General features: G+C 43.8%; 1 protein-coding gene across 4 annotated transcripts in view; it reads left to right on the forward strand.

The window, feature by feature from the left end:
• Positions 1–17,759, forward strand: part of SPI1 (Spi-1 proto-oncogene) — a 28,018-nt gene that overhangs the window by 8,650 nt on the left and 1,609 nt on the right. For 2 of the 4 annotated variants that reach the window (XM_053386146.1, XM_053386154.1), the window contains 3 exons: positions 6,462–6,555; positions 13,102–13,322; positions 16,770–16,923. In XM_053386146.1, the coding sequence (XP_053242121.1) occupies positions 6,462–6,555; positions 13,102–13,322; positions 16,770–16,923 (469 nt within the window). The remainder of the gene's footprint in view (positions 1–6,461; positions 6,556–13,101; positions 13,323–16,769; positions 16,924–17,759) is intronic. The other 2 variants (XM_053386161.1, XM_053386170.1) reach the window with 2 other exon arrangements.

The following is a 17,759-nucleotide window of genomic DNA, read 5'->3' on the forward strand; positions in this document are numbered from 1 at the left end:
AATTTTTTCCTGCCCTTTTGTTATTCAGATGAAAACCAAAACTGCACTTGCATTGGGATGGAAGCTCACATGCTTCTATGTATGCAAGAACCCTGCTGAATCAGACCAAAGGTCCATTTAGTCAAGAATCCTGTTTTCTAACAGTAGTCAAACATGCCTCTTGGAAGTTGTGGCGGGACTATATTCTATCCCTATGTGTAAGCATAGGAAATGTTGTGGCACTTTGGGGGGAAGAGCCATAGCTGAGTGGCTCTGATCGTGATTTGTATGCAGGAAGTCCCGGGTTCCACCCCTGCCAACTCCAGGTAGTTCTGGGAAAGACTGTTGCCTGAAGACTGGGATAGCTGCCTCCAGTTAAGAGGAGAAGAACCAATGGCCCAATTTGGTATAGGCCAGCTTCCTATATATTGTGAGAATGCCACAGAGCCCAGGTTGCACTCCAGTGTGCCCCTCTTATGGAGTGTTGTCAACTCTTCTCCAGCCTGGTAACTGGAGCCAAACCCTCCATAAGATACAGGAAGTTTTGAATGTAGTGTAATATACATAAAAGTGGCACCCAAAGGCTGCCCACCCACCAATGGTTTCAGAGGTATCATTTTCCAGGAGTTTAGATCTTCAGGGTGTGTGAACTCCTGCTGGTTCCTGCCTGTCCACCAGCTGGCACAGATATGGTCCTGTCAGCAAGGCCTTATGCTGCCTTCGGGGTTTGTTTCCTCAGCTTGTTACAAGGTTGCCCAATGAGAAAACAGACTTTTCCCCAGCGCATTTCCTGAGCTCCTAGTGAAGGCGTGAGAAGCCTCCATCTGGATGAGCCCATAGTCCACAAAGACTGGCCACAAGACCAGAGAGAGGAAACAGCAGGCAACTTTCAGATCCCTTTCTGACTTACAGTTCTTTGAAACGCACATAGCCTTTTCTTTTCTTGGCATTATAAACAAAAATGTTGAATGGAAAAAACCTAAGTGGCGACTTGCAGGAGGGTTTTCAGGGCAGACTTTGTATCACCCAACCTCTCCAGTTGTACCTATTTGATTGCCATTGCATCTGCTATCTAACTTCAGTGGTGAGTAGCACGTTCTTAGCATTTATTTGCAGGGCTTTACTGTCACATTCTTAGGCTGAAGGCGCCTCTTCTTGCACAAAAGGAGTGCGTGCTGCTGACCCACACCTGCAAAAACATGTGACTCACCAAGCCAAATACTGCAATGTACTGTGGTCCACCAGGTGTTAAGCAACCTTCCTGCTTACACAGTCTTAGTCAGACAGCATGCACAGGTGGTTTCTTGAGCTCCCTGTTGGGTGCTGTGCATGGACTGATGGCCTCTATTCCTCTTGTTTGGTCATGATTTGTACATGCCCACTTTAGTGCCTGTCACTGCAGTCTGATTGAGCCATGGAGCTATGAATAAAAATCCCACTTCAAAACTGCAAAAAATTGCTCAGGGCCTTTAAATAACTCTTTTCTCCTAGAATTACATAGTTACTTTGGACTGGAAGGCTGTAAATTAAGTTTCTGTTTTGGTTCTAAGACCATGTATCATTTTAAAGTCTTAGACTGGTATATCACACTGAAATTACGCAGAGGGTGCTAATGAGATCCACTTTTGTGATACCCCAGAGGGCTCTTCTGAAAAATACCAGACACAGGTCAGTTGGAAGCTTATAGTTTCAAGGCACGAGCTGCTTACTCCATGTGCAGAATGGCTTCTTCACAACTGCTGCATACTTAGGAAGCCCAGCTGATCTTTCTATATTGAACAGGTTCTTAGAAGCATCTTGTAGACAAAGTCTAGGAAAGCCATGTCAATGCCAGTGCTTGAGCATGCTGGCTGGGCTGAAAGGGACTGCAGTCAAGCTACTTGGAACACCTCTAGTTGTCCCTTTTATTGTGTGGAGGCGGACCATGTGGATCAGCCCCACCTCCCTGCAGAGGGGAAAGGTCATGGAAAAGTCCAGTTACACCAGGAAGCGATCTGACAATGGCACTTCTTTGTTATGCTAGAACTTAGTATCAGATCACCCACTTCCACAGAGCTAAACACCAGATCTAAGGCATGTCCACGGTAATGAGTCAGGCCAAACTTATTCTGGGACAGCCTCATGGAGGCCTTGCTTTCCAGAAAGTTGTGAGCGGCCCCTTGTGAGGTTGTGTTGGCATAGATGTTCTAGAGCATGAGACATCATTCGCTAGGTGTTGTGGATTTAAATTCCTCTGTCACATCATTGTAAAGCCAATTCTTGTTCAATGTACAAAATCATGAATGAAGGATGGTCAGGGTAGGGTAGACAACAATGCAAACAAATAAGGACAAGAAAGAGGTAAAGAGGCAAAAAGCTAACAGAGCAACCACAATAAACAGGGTCAAGAAGCGAAAACAGGAGACCAGAGGCAGGGCATATCTGGAGGGATGAGGGTGGGATGGCTCCTCCCCCCTGTTTCATGCTATAAAAGCAGCCCCTCACCCACAAACAGTGGCAAGCAAGCTCAGATGGAGACAGGGCCATCAGACAGAAGTAGACAAAGGCAGAACAAAAAGGCTGGAAAGAATCTGCAGCTGCTGCCTGTGCCACTTCCAGGGATAGCAGAAGATGCAGGTCCATTCCAGCCTTTTTGTTCTGCCTGTGTCTTCTTCCCTGTGAGTCATGCTAGGTGAAGGAGCTGGGTTGCTGCTCCATACTCTGTCCTTCTCACCATGATTATCAGGTTGTTGTTGTTGTTTTTTTACAAAAAACTTTGTCAGATGGTCTAAGGCAGGGGTGCCCAAACATTTTTCAAAGAGGGCCAAGATTTGATGAAGTGCACATGCGTGAGGGCCGACCAAAGTTGCTGAGCTTTTTTTAAGCCCCCAAAACGGACTTTGGACATGCCTGGTCTAAGGCCAGGGTGAAAAGGTGTGTTTTCTTCAGGTGAAAACTATATAATGAGGATGCCAGACACAAATTCTACACTTTAGAGGCTATGACAGAGAATGGCCCCTCCTGGGCTGCTACCCCCCCCAGCTTCTGAGGGTGGTAAAATGATCAAGGCGGGCCCCCTCTGCCTCCCTGAGCCTCTAAATGCTTATAATTTCTTATTGATTGACAATTGGGTTGGAGGATGCACATCATGAGATTAAATTCCCCTTCCTACATGATACAGGGAGTTTCAAGAGGGAAGAAAGAGGAAAGAGCACCTTTCCCGCCCTCTAGGACTTCCCCTTCCACACTACATAGAAATAAATCAAAAACTCAGATTCAGGGCTGACACTAACAGTCCCAAACCTGAGTCCCAAACCAAGGCAGAAGAGGTTTCAGAGCAGGGGTAGGGGGAAAAGTATGTTCCCCCACCCCCTTTTCTAAAACTTTTTTGCCCCTGCAAATATCCAACAGTCCTTCAAAGTTGCTGTTCCACGATGACTGGATCCTGTTAGTGTCTGGGAAGTATTTTGTGGTATTTTGTGGTTCCCCTTTGTGTGTGTTTGCAATATCCTATCATTTTGTTTGCCTTTTATGTTACTGTATCTCCTTTTTAAATTTTTGCTTTTTAATAACTTATTTGGAGTGTCTATTGCTCCCACACAAACATCCTTTTTTCAGCCTTTGTTCACTTGCCTTCTATGGAGAAATCTAGATATTGTCATCATCATCATTTATTTATTTTTATGCTGCCCATCTAACTGGGTTGCCCCAGCCACTCTAGATAGCTTCCAATAAATTAAAACATCAAACATTAAAAACTTTCCTATACAATCATCACCATTCAACGTTTTCTGTGTTTTCTCTTAAGTGTGGCAATTATTTTTCCACACAATACAATTGCAGCACCAGCCTGTCCAGTGTGGGCAGGGAAATATGCATCTCAGGGCTTCTGTACCTTTAATTTAATATCTCCTGTTTGCAGGTCTAACCTTGCAATTGCTTCTCCTGCAGAGGATTTCTTACAGATAGCTTCCTGTAATTACTCCAGAATCCATTCCCAGAGGGGAGGCTTTGAAAACTGCTTTCTTCTCAGTATTCTCTTTTTGTTTTTCCTCACATAAAACAGAACTACACTGTAAAAAAACACACAAAAAGTTGACAAGGAAAGCAGCTATAAAGACCTCCCCTCTATATAAGAACAGAAATGACTTTGCTTCAAGTAACAGAGGTCATTCAAGAGCAAATGAGACCCTATTCTTCATTAATCCCACCCAGCCACAATCAATACCAACCATCAATCAATAGGAAACTATAAAACAGGCAGGACCTGCAGGAAACTGTCTTGTTTCAGGCTAGACCCAGACTGGTGAGGATCCACAGCAAGGTGTAGAAGCAGCCCAGAGACTGAGTATACAGCAAGCAGTGCAAGCAAAGTCAAGAGCCAGTTCACAGTCTGGTCACACAGAGGTAGTAGTTCAATCAAGGGCCCATAAACAGTAGGCCAAGCTAAGTGTCCAAGAGGAGGCACAGGGTTGATGGGAATACAATGTTCCAGGTTACTCAAATGCTGGATCTAGACACATCAAAGAAGCGTTTCAGTTAAACACGTTGCAAACTTTGTATGAGAAATCAGGTTAGCAAGAACAGAACTCCATAGTACCATCTGGTGCCACAGTGTTAGAATGCATAAACAACGCATATAAAGCACTTTTTCTTTGCCAGTGCAGCTGAATCCCAAGACTTGTATTGAGGCTTTTAAGACAGAGCCCAACCCAGAGCCCAGCTAAAGCCCAAGTTTTCTGCAGAAAGCCCTCCTTATGAGGAGGGCCCTACTCTTGAGGAACCTTTTACTCACAAGGAGTCCTCTGCAACTGAGCACTTCTCATTACTGTGAGGACCTCGGTGTGCCTCTTGAGATGTTATTGCTCTCGGGGGATATTCTGTCTCTGCTTCATAGGAGGAGGCATCTAATGTGAGCGTGACAGGCAATGATCTTTGGCTGAATGGAATTTAGAAGTGAGCAAACATAACAGGGGGCTTGGGGGCATGGAGAAAGTCACTGCTGGATAATAAAACTCCATTCAAAGTGTATTGCGGGGCCTTTGTTTTAATTTCACTCTCAATTTCGGAAAAGCAATGCCTCAGCAACATTAAAGAGCTTTAACATGGGTGTAACCAAACTGCTATACAGACACAGTATACACTGTTACTCATTGGATACGTAATACCAAATCTACTTATCTGTTATTATTTCTGGTGAGGGCTAAAGCCATAAATTGAAGATTTTTGCTGTATACCCAATGTGGGCATTTGTATGCTATTCTTGTTTTCATAATTTGAAAGCTACAGTGTTTCCAGATCAGTAAAAAATGTCCTTAAAAAAACTTGTAGCAGGTAAATATAGAAATCAGTTTCATAATATTCACAATATTCCAAGTCTTTCTATAACTATTGAAAAATGCTACATTTCTGCATTCAGCTTCTAACTTTTAGTTTAGACTAATTTAGCAGCTCTAATAAAATTGCTCAGTAAAGAAAGGTTTTCCATTGCCAAGCATCTGAACAGTAATACTGTTGGGTTATTTCAAAATCTTTGTTGAATTCTGAACTAAGTCCATGCCAATTTTGCATGGACAAGATATTGCAATATTTAAAATGGAAAGAGAATTGGAGCATTGAAAAGAGACTTGCAGAAGAGCTAAAATTTTGTGGTAGTTACAAACATAAATCATATTACAAAACCAAACACTGTTTGGGAATTGTGTCTTACTGGGCAGAAAGTCCCAGAAAACACATACTGTGACAATTAGCTGTCTACAGAAGCACTAGGGCCAAATTTCAAAATACTCAGAGAAATGCAATGCACTGACTGAAGGATCAAATTTGCAAATGCAGAAAATGAAATGGTTTCATTCATCCATTCTTTTTGATTCTCTGCCATCTCAAAAATGTTTCCCCAAAAGTTGAAAGCCAGTTCGAATCCTATGTTTCTAAGAATGTCCTGTTTCCATGAAGTGAAAGATAACACGAGCTTTTTGCTGTTGTGTTTTATTGGCATAAGAATAAGGAGATCTACAGGTGCTCTGGCAAACTGGGCTGGGACAATCCCCCAATATACTTCCATGGTCTGATTTACTTATTAACCCTCTGCATCTGTAATACCAAACTGCTTTTTAATTTTAGCTTGGATTCTGTAATCTCCCTAATGATGTTATAGTTTGTATCGTTGTACCCTTCTGATTGTGGTGATGATACATATTCTGCCCCCTACTGTATTTCTCCCTACTAATACCACTCTTGTGCTGGATCCCTAAAAATTGCTGATATGCCCCAGCTAAGGCTCTCAGCTATTCTAAGGTCTAAACACATGGGAGAGATAATGTTTTAATGCTTTCCAAACACTGCTTCAATACATTCTCCACCGTTCATGTTAATATGTATTGTTCCAGCCGACATACATATCTGCAGTGTTTTGATCTTCCCCAATCCTATCCTTTTTGACTGGCAGTGGACATAATGTTTGTCTTTGAATGCTCATGTCCAACAATTCCTCCCTCTTGCAGCCCTCTGAAGATCTGATATCCTATGAGTCAGACATCTACAGGCAGTCCCATGACAGTTACCAGTATCTGAACAGTGATGCAGATAGTCATGGCGGTAAGTGAGCTGTAAGACCAGAAGACTAGAGTGATGGGTTTGGGGACATTTGGAGGAGGAATGATGTGTCTTGTCTATTAAGCACATTTTTCAGTAATGATGTTTCATATGCTTTATGCTAGCACTGCTACTTAGTTAAAGTAATTCCAGACCACCTGGATTACATTAAAGAACACAAGCAACTTTCAGGAAGTAGTTAACTGTTGCACCATCATCTCATAGACCAGGTGCAGGGAATCTTTAGTCCTCCAGATGTTGCAAAACTACAACTCTCATCAACCCCAGTTAGTATGTTCAATGACTAGGAATGATTTGAGTTATACATCAGCAATGTCTAGGGAGTCAAATGTTTCCTACTCCAGTCATAGACTATAAGCTAGATTGTTTGCTTATTTTCATTGCAGCTCGCACAATACAATATATTGGTGACAAGGGATTGTTTGCTGTAAAGCAGGCATCCCCAAACTCGGCCCTTCATATGTTTTGGGACTACAACTCCCATCATCCCTAGCTAACACGACCAGTGTTCAGGGATGATGGGAATTGTAGTCCAAAAACATCTGGAGGACCGAGTTTGGGGATGCCTGCTGTAAAGGCACCTCTGGAATTGTTAGAACAACATTCTGAAGTCAGACTAAAGCTGCTTACACACAAAATTTTATTCTAGAATCCATGGAGTCCAAGTACTTATTTTTTTTCTAGTCCACAGTCTAGATCTATTGCAGGCATGGCCAAACTTGGCCCTCCAGATGTTTTGGGACTACAATTCCCATCATCCCTGACCACTGGTCCTGTTAGTTAGGGATGATGGGAGTTGTAGTCCCGAAGCATCTGGAGGGCCAAGTTTGGCCATGCCTGATCTATTGTATATATTTTTGCCCTTGAAAAGCACATACTGAGAAATTATTAAAACTGATTCTGTATTACTTAGCAGTGTATCCATTTGAAAACCACAATAGGGGGCGTATCCACACCTGTCCAATGGCATTGTTGGTGTATACCAAGATCACAATCACCACTTCCTTCTTTATTCACCTGGGGCATGTTCAGGGAGGAAAAGATGTGGATATTCTAATCAAGGGGAGAATTTTCAAAGGTGTATCAAGAAACCATAGCCATCCTTGTAGATGGCAGATCTAGACTCAATCTAGATTGAAAGCAGCATGTTGAGGACGAATAGGAATGATACCGGATTGAGAAAAACTACATTTTGTGTGTGCTACAAATGGATTAGTGTGACTGCAGCCTATGTCTGTTAGAAAGGAAGGGAAGTGTTCCCCCCGCCATCTCCACTATGACTAAAATGGCTGCATTAAGCAATATTTAAAGTGAGTAGGCCAGCTTCTTGGGACTATTCTCCTGAGTGGCTTTCCTGTTTCCAATAAGCTAATGAATGCTATTTCTTAGGAAGAAAAAAAAATGTTTTGTCCATTTAGCCCTCTTTGGCATTCCCCTCCACAAAACTGTAACTTTATTGAGAGGGAGAACAGAACTCAATCAACTAGAGTTGACCCCACCATCTTGTTCCCTACTATGTTCCTCCACTCCAGTGGAGGACACAATCACATAGAGGATAAGAGAGTGAAAAGGGCTAAAGTGGTGCCCAAACATTTGCCATTGCTAGTTCCCTTTACAGAGCCTTCACGAAATTATAAAGACACAACACAATTTTATTTACTGAAGAATCTATATATTGCCTTTCTAAAGAGAATTTTCTCAAGGTGGCTTGCAATTAATAGAAACATCCAAAACTGATTTCTAAACACATTTAACTTAAAACAACAGCATATAACACATTCTGATCAGCCAAAAAGCCTTACATTGTTTTAATACAGATAAAAGACATATCAAATCCCACCTCATCATTTCAACTGAATTGAAATAAAAAAGGCATTTCAAACCCACTTAAAAGCGAACAGAGACGAAGCACACATTTCTAAACTGGCAAAAATAGCTAGATAGCCAACCATCTAATATGCAGATTGTTGTTGTATCTAATACTCAGATGGTGGTGGTGGTGTCTAAAATTTCTTGGCCTTGTGAAATAATACAGGTTCTGCCCTTATAGAAGACAATAGGGAATGGAGCTCTAAATCATGGGCTGTTTCCCCATTCCTGCTAAGGAATAATGCACGTGTCTATAAAAAAGAGCAATGTCTTAATTTAGGTGTTCCTGGACTACAACTCCCATCATCTTTGACCCTGTTGGTCATACTGGCTAGGGTTGATGTGCATTGGAGTCCAACAGCATCTGGAGGGACGCAAGTTCCTCATCCCTGCCTTAATTGGTTCATCTTTAGCTGTCAGACTAAAATGGGTTTATCTGCACACTATTATCCTCATTGTCAGGAGTCAAGCGTAGGTTAGCAATAAACACCTGGTGTCAGTGAAGTTAACTTTTTATTCAAAGAAGCCAAAACAGCACAGGCCTAGTGATCACAGCAACTCTTCCCAGTAGGTATTGCCCCAGTGAGGCAATTGCGAGGACTGAAGGTCCCTGCCTTCCCACAGCTGCCTAAGTCCCCTCCTCTCCAGCATTTTCCCCAAGCAGTCATAAATTGCGACTGTGTACAACCAATCTCTTTTCATTTCTCTGCGTGTTCTAGGACACCAAGGGGGAGAGGAGCTTGTTGAGGCAGGAGGGGGAGACTCTCTGGCTTCTTCAGCAGCTGCCTCATCGCTGCCTCTTGGCCCTCATCCACTTCTGCCTCTGAGCCTGAACTGCTCTCTGCCACAGACTCTTCCTGCTCACTAAACCCTGTTGCCCCTTCAGCTTCTGACACCTCCTCCTTCCAGTCTTCTCCTTCTGACCACTCATCATTGTCCCACAACCAGTCCCCTAGATCTGAGCCTTCTTTCCCTGGGGGTTCCCTTGGGGGTTCCCCAGCTGGTGCCTCCCACCACTTCTTTGTATCCAGTCAGCCCATAAGACTGATGTGTACAGGCACATGAATATATGAACCTATTTAAGTGCATGGAATAAAACCCTGCCTCAGGAACACTTTTCATTTTAATATTTGCACAGAAGGAATGCTACAACAAAGTAGCTCTCTTAGGGGACAAGGGACAACTACATGGCAGTAAAGAATGTCCCCAAATGTCAGGCTCAGTCACTTGTCATTTGCAGTTTTCTTTTTGTAAAAAAGGTAAAGGTACCCCTGCCCGTACGGGCCAGTCTTGACAGACTCTAGGGTTGTGCACTCATCTCACTAGAGGCCGGGAGCCAGCGCTGTCCACAGACACTTCCGGGTCACGTGGCCAGCGTGACGAAGCTGCTCCGGCGAACCGGCACCAGAGCAGCACACGGAAACGCCATTTACCTTCCCGCTATAAAGCGGTACCTATTTATCTACTTGCACTTAAGGGTGCTTTCGAACTGCTAGGTGGGCAGGACCTGGGACCGAATGATGGGAGCTCACCCCGCCGCGGGGATTCGAACTGCCGACCATGCGATCGGCAAGTCCTAGGCGCTGAGGTTTTACCCACAGCGCCACCAGCGTCCCCTTTTTCTTTTTCTTTTTGTAGGACCCCCCAAAAAACTTACCCTGAGTTTTGTATTTAGGGTGCTTTTTCATCCAAGGTAATATAATTTTGTTCTAGGCAAAACAAACGAACAAAAAAACACACCCTGACCTAGGTAGGCAACTATGAGTGCCCAGATTTCAGATTTTTCTGAAAGACACAAAGGTGCCTGGGACAAAAACAAATCCCAAGAAACCTATTGATTTTTGTCACTGGAGTGCTCCCCACCCCACCCCAACCACAGCCAATGGAAAGTATAGAAAAACATTTGATGGGAATTCTCAGACAAACTTAATGTATTCTGCCACCACACATGTGGATTTGTTTTGAGACATTTTACTGTTCTGAGATGCATTTAATTTGGCTTAGGGTAGTAAAATGTCTCCAAACACTGTTTGTGTAAAATATTTTGCCCGGCTTAAGAGGCGAGATTTATATACTGCCACTTAGCAAAGCTTCTGAGGGGCTTACCCACACACCCACACACTCCAACTCCAATCTCCTTTGCCCATAACAGTTGCCCTGTTAATTAACACATGGGAGAAACAAGCCACCTGAGCTGTTCTCTTGTCAAATAACTATGATATATGCAGAGGAACTAGACTTCTTTGAAGAAAGAGAAAAGAGAAAAGTCCATGCTAATTTGTATTTCTCTCTTTTGTTGTTGTTCTTTCTCTTCCCACTTTCTGTAACCTTCAGTCTCTCCTCTTGGGTTAAATCTTGTTACTACTATCAATATGAAAATCTGACCAACTTTTGTTTGAAGTTCCAAAGAAGGAAGGAAGTGGGTTACAGAAACACCCCATGTGTAGCAGTCACCTAGAAAGAGGGAGGGGTAGGCCACAAAGAATTTTGCCGATCATACCTGACAACAGTCACATTTTGATTTCAGATTGTTTTGTAAAAATCCTGTGTTAAAGTTTGATGAAATCAAGAGTGAAATATAAGAAATATGGATTATTTATGGGTAGCTAGTAGCTAATATTTAATAAAAGACAGAAACATGTAAAAGTCCTCCCGTATGAATGATTTTCCATGTTGCTGCGGACACACTGTACCTTTAAAGCACATTCAGAACACATCATTTCCCTCAAAGAATTCTGGGCACTGCAGTTTGTTAAGGGTGGCTGGGAATTTTAATTCTCTGAGGGGTAAACTACACTGCCCAGAATTCTTTGAGGGGAAGAATGGGCTTCAAACATACAGTGTGTACACAGCTGAAGTGGGGAGCAAATATACCACCACTCTACTCCATGGGTAGAGATAGGGGAAGTGGGTCTTGTCCTTCCTTTAACCTTTCACTACATTAGACAAACACTTTCCATGTCTCTACAGCAAACAATTCTCTCACATCCTCTTTCATTTCACATGACATTTCTCAGAATGACTCTGGCATTTAAAAGCCACCCAACTCGTACGGATATTTCACTGGAGAACAAACAAACAAAAACTTCACCCTTTCCCCACACCATCTTTAGAGCTGGACATAGGAGCCAACTCCTAGGGGCCATAGGGGCTTCAGCCCCCACAATAAAATATTTGAGGGAGTTGGGGCCCCTACAAAGTTGATGGGCATTGCCATTCAAACAGTGTGTGTGTATCATGTGATCGATTATGTGGGGCAGGGCTTACCTGGGCCCCCACAATATTTTATTCAAGTTGGCACCCCTGGAGCTAGAAGCGAGGGAAAACAGACAACCACCACCACTGAACATTTGTGAATTGCAAAGAATGTGTAGGAGTGTAAGTGTCATAGCTTAGTAGCAAAACACTTTTGCATGCACAGGGAGTTCCAGATTTAGTCCCTAACATCTCCAGTTGGAAGGATCTCGGGACTGGAGGGCTGGGAAAGAACCAGAACTTTCAGTTGGGTTTGGAAATGAATCAGGATCCAGCAAAGATAATAAAGTACTGGCATAACATGTTTCTAACACCCGATCTGTTAGCATGCTCAAGTTTCCAACCAACTCAAATTTCTGTACCATTTTCAAAGGCAGTCCAAGTGAATAACTCCAACCAGAAGGTTACAAGGTCATGGCTCACTGAAGCCAGGCTCTCTCTGTCTAGATCAGGGGTCATCAACCTTTTTTATACCTACCACCCACTGATGCATCTTTCTTGATAGTAAAATTTCCTTACTGCCCACCAGTGCTCGATGGAAGGAGGATTCAACTTGTGGCGTAGAACCCCCTACCGCCCACCTAGAATCCTGAAAGGCCCACTAGTGGGCGGTAGGGACCAGGTTGACAACCCCTGGTCTAGATTGGTCTATAATTGGCATACCACCCTAAGCCAATAGAAAGTGTTCTGAGCCTTCTTGTGTCTCTAGTGACCAAGAAGCTCCATACTATGAAACTCCTTCCTTAAACATGAAACCCCCTCTAATATGTTGTACACTACCCAACCAGGCAGACAGATCACACAGTTATGGCACCTATACATTGACTTGGGTTTTGCCATCACCCAATCCATTACAGTGGGCAAGAACTGATTTAGCACCCGACCTGAGCGGAATGAAAAAAGAGAGATAAGTGTCATCCATCTACACAAGACAGTGCATTCCAAATTGCTGGATCAAAACTGAGATCCAGGCACTGAGTGCCTGTCGTGCTGCTCCCTGTACTTGCTTGGGCCTACCAAACAAGGATTGATCCAGTGAAGAGCAATGGTGAGCCCACTGCCTTTTAAATGTCCAACAATGCTCCAGAGTGGCACTTTATCAGGGCACTGTGGGGAATTTTAAGTGGTGAGCAGCTCACAGCTGCCTGCTGATGATTGCAGTGCTGTTGTTCACTGCCAACAGTAAGTCGCACACACACAAATGACTCATTGCTCTGAGTTTGTGTTTCAAACCTGTTGAGATCTGCAGAAACCTAAATCCTGCCCCAGATAACAAGATCCAGTTCAAATTCCATGTGTTTGTCTGGAAACGAGATCCATGTTGAATGATACTGGAAAGAGTTGTAGCTAGCTCCTTGGTACTGTTCATAAACAGAGAACTGAATGATTTGCTTCTGTGTTTAGCAGGTGAATTGTTTTTATGTCCATCAGACCACTGCTGGGAATATCACCCCCACCACCTGCACCCGGAGTTTGAGACCTTTGGGGACAACCACTTTGCAGAGCTCCAAAGCGTCCAGCCACCTCAGTTGCAGCAGCTGTACCGGCATATGGAGATAGAACAGATGCATGTTCTAGATCCTGGGATCCCTGCCACACACTTTGGGATCAACCACAACCATCAGGTACAAGCAGCACCTTGTTACGTACATCTGCAGAAATGCCTTATCACTTTTCTTTTTTTTCTTTTCTGAACATCAGGTTTCAGTATGAGGGAGAAGAGACCCTGGCAGGAAAGGTTATGGAAAATCTGATCCACAGTAGAAACTGTTGCTGTACAATCAAACCATGATACTGACATAGATGAACAGAGATACCAAATGAGGGTTGAAATAGATGTTGCCTGCAATAGTTTGTAGCCTTCCCTTGACTTTAACAACAACACAATACAAGCTGTCACTTCAAGAGCCAAATTAAATGCAGCACTTGAAGTTGCATACTTATTTTTTTACTAGAAACAGTAGGCATGAGGACATTAGGACCCAGACTCTAGGGCAGGTATGGCCAAACTTGGCCCTCCAACTGTTTTGGGACTACAATTCCCATCATCCCTGACCACTAGTCCAGGTAGCTAGGGATGATAGGAGTTGTAGTCCCAAAACAGCTGGAGGGCCAAGTTTGGCCATGCCTGCTCTAGGGCATAAAGTTTTAATAACCCCTTTCTTCCTTGCTTCTGTCCCAACAATAATCACCCCCCTGAAGGTGCTATTAGCTCCAGAAGGGAAATACCCATTGGCTCCTTATGGGGAAATGACAGGATGGAAGGAGTTGCATGACATTTCTTTTATCCAATGCAATCCAAATCCCACACACCGCTAAGTTTACCCCCCCTCTCCATGCCTTCCCTCCTACCCAGCCTTAGTAGGCCTGCAAAGAGAAGTACGGCAGTACCTCGGGTTACATGTGTTTCAGGTTACATACACTTCAGGTTACAGACTCCGCTAACCCAGAAATAATACCTCAGGTTAAGAACTTTGCTTCAGGATGAGAACAGAAATTGTGCTCCAGTGGCGCGGCGGCAGCGGGAGGCCCCATTAGCTAAAGTGGTGCTTCAGGTTAAGAACAGTTTCAGGTTAAGAACAGACCTCCGGAACGAATTAAGTACGTAACCAGAGGTACCACTGCAGAATGTTTTGCCCAGTGCTTTTTTCCTAAAAAAAATGTTTAGGGGTACTCTCATTTTCCTAAGGTAAGGTAAAGGTAAAGGTACCCCTGCCCGTACAGGCCAGTCTTGACAGACTCTAGGGTTGTGCGCTCATCTCACTCTAGAGGCCGGGGGCCAGCGCTGTCCGCAGACACTTCCGGGTCACGTGGCCAGCGTGACAAGCTGCATCTGGCGAGCCAGCGCAGCACACGGAACACCGTTTACCTTCCCACTGGTAAGCGGTACCTATTTATCTACTTGCACTTTGACGTGCTTTCGAACTGCTAGGTTGGCAGGCGCTGGGACCGAGCGACGGGAGCGCACCCCGCCGCGGGGATTCGAACCGCCGACCTTTCGATCGGCAAGTCCTAGGCGCTGAGGCTTTTACCCAGCGCCACCCGCGTTCCCATTTTCCTACTCATATTGAAATACTGCCACTCAATGAGGCCAAACTTAGATTCACAGAATGTTGAGGGGTATGCATACCCCTGCACCCCCCAGAAAAAAAACCCTGGTTTTGCCTACATGGTGACTCAGAGAGCAGCTGGATTCAGTGACCACTGTTGGGTGTAACCAAACTGTTATGGCTACTCTGTTGTAGAGATGGGGATTTCCTTTCCATGGCAGAGAACACCAGCTCACCAAAAAGAGGAAAGGCACTAATATTTTTGGACTGTAAATTGAAATTGATTTAAAAAAGGAAAAAGTGGATGAATTCCTCATGACGTAACGTAACGTAACGTAACATAACCACTTTGAGGTTTCAACCACTTTGAGGGTTGTTGTCTTTTTTGCAATCAAGTTGCAGCATGTAGGCCCTCAGAAACTGGCTGTGTGTTTGTGTGTAAATATTACAAATTAAAACAGAGTTTCTTAACTCCACACTCACTGGATCCTCTTGTGCCTTAGGGCATCACGCTAAATTTATCTGCACTCCTTCCCACTTGGCATTGCTGGTGAAGGAATACATTTTCATTGCCTCTAAGAGCTTTCATAGAAAAGCAGATCTGCAGTTCTATGTGAGGGAGAATAAACATGTTACTCACATGGCACAGTGAAACAGTTACATTATCTTGCTGCTGCTCAGCCCAGATGTGAAACCCACAATAGCTTTAATTGAAACCTCTTGAAAATTAATATTCCACTTGCTATCACCTCAGTAAATGATGCTAGAAGGGGAAAAGACAGGCTGGCTGCATGAGGGGCAAAATTTCACAGGCAACATTGTCTTCTCTCTTGGCAGAGAGATATTATTAATTATTATTATTATTATTATTATTATTACACCCTTCATCAGAAACATATATTAGTTAAAATAACTTATAAAAATGCATGAAACTCTCAACTTCCCTTGCCTCTCTACTACACAAACACACACCCCATCTCTAAGGCTGCAGTTTTGTTTAACTATAAGGTGCTCAGTGTGACTCAGTGGATAAGGTCAGTAGTTTTACCCTTGAATATTTGGCAGGAAATGTGCACACACAGTTACCCAATCCCAGCCCTTCCAACCTTACTCATCTCCAGACAATTTGCCAAGTCATTAACCGCTTGTTGCTGTGCCCCTGAAGCAACATAATTGCACATTCTTTACTGAGGCATTTCGGAATAACATCAACAGAAAAACATCAGATGTCCAATGTCTACTGGGCAACCGAAGTCATGGGCAAAGTTCCATTACTTATCTTATCTTTCAAGGTGCCCTTTCTGTCCCTCTTTGTTCCAAACACACTTGTGACATACCGTATTTTTTGCACCATAACACTCACTTTTTTCCTCCTAAAAAGTAAGGGGAAATGTCTGTGCGTGTTATGGAGGAAATGCCTACGGGTTGCCTGCCTACGGATTTTCCTCCTCTAAAAACTACGTGCGTGTTATGGTCAGGTGCGTGTTATAGAGCGAAAAATACGGTATTTCTTGTACATATGACCAAAGACAAGGATCAGGCATTTGCTTTTATAGACAAATGAAACAGTTCTCTCTCTCTCTCTCTCTCTCTGTTTTCCCCAGTGAACACTACTGTGCCTTTTTTGCAGGTAAATGACATATTTCTGAACTGCTCATGAGTTGTTTGTAAGAAAGGACCACATCTACACTAAGAAGAGAGCTCAAAGCATGCTCAAAGTGCTACGAGACCCTTTTAGTATTATATTATTTTGTTGGAAGCTGCCCAGAGTTGCTGGAGAAACCCAGCCAAATGGGCGGGGTATAAATATTATTATTATTATTATTATTATTATTATTATTATTAGTCTGTATGGATCCTGAGCATGCTAATGAAAAGAAATAACTTAAATGTGATTGACTGAGAGTTCTTTAATTTCCCGTGTCACTCTTGCAGCGACATCCACCTTCTTTAATTGGAGTATTTTCCATTCCCACCACACTCCTTTATCCCCAATACTTTTTTTGTGTGTGCTTCTGACAGGTTACATTTGTGCCTCGTACCGTGTGTGTGTATCCCTCTCACCACCGCAGTTCGGATGACGAAGACCCAGACAGACAGAGTCCACCACTGGAAGTATCAGATGGGGAGACTGATGTTAGGGAACCTGGCCCTGGGATTATAAGTGGAGAAGCAGGTAGGTGTTCAGCGCTAGGGATGCAACTCACTCTTGTGTACCAGTTCATCTTTTGGTTGCTTTATCATTACTCTAACTTGGTCTGTTGTGGTTCACATTTCATCAAATTTGGAGCATCCCAGCTTGGCATGGTGATTTGCAAAAATAATATTTGTTATTCTCTTGACAGTAGCATGTTCCCCTTTTACATAACGGGTATCATTATATTCCTATATTTTTCACTATTTACAATACTGCTACTGCTATTGATTGCCCATTATCAAGCAGCCATCCCCTGTCCCCCCCCCCCCAGCAGTTTTACTTTAAGCCCTATTTACTTGGGGTGGGGAAAAAAATCTAAAGATTTAAAAACATTGCCTGCATGTAAATGACAAAGATCACTAGCAAGACATCCCTGATGGGAATGGGCATTGTAACACAGCAACAAATCTCTATCGACTTCCCTTCCTCACGCAGAAGAAAAGATGGAAAGGCAATTGTTGCAAAATGCAAAGAAAGCAGCATTTTAAACTGACCTATATTTTGGATTATGGCATGTGTGCAGCGGCGGAGCTTCATGCTCCGGCACTGGAGGGCAGAGAGCAGGCGGGGGCGTGGCTGGTGTGCATCCCGGGGGCGTGGTGTGCCGCCAGCGGGGGTGTGGCGCCCAGCACGTGGGGGGAGACCCCACTGGGATCGCGCTGCTGGGGGCGGTTCACTCCCCCTGCCCCCCTCTTCCTCTGCCAGTGCATGTGTTTGAGTCTGGTACAGAATGTTCATTGATGATGATGAAAGGAAGGACACAAAGTACACAGATGGGGTAACGTCTCCCTCCACCCAATGAAATGTTGCAGAGG

Source organism: Podarcis raffonei, chromosome 1 (genome assembly GCF_027172205.1).
Source record: "Podarcis raffonei isolate rPodRaf1 chromosome 1, rPodRaf1.pri, whole genome shotgun sequence".
Classification (NCBI taxonomy): domain Eukaryota; kingdom Metazoa; phylum Chordata; class Lepidosauria; order Squamata; family Lacertidae; genus Podarcis; species Podarcis raffonei.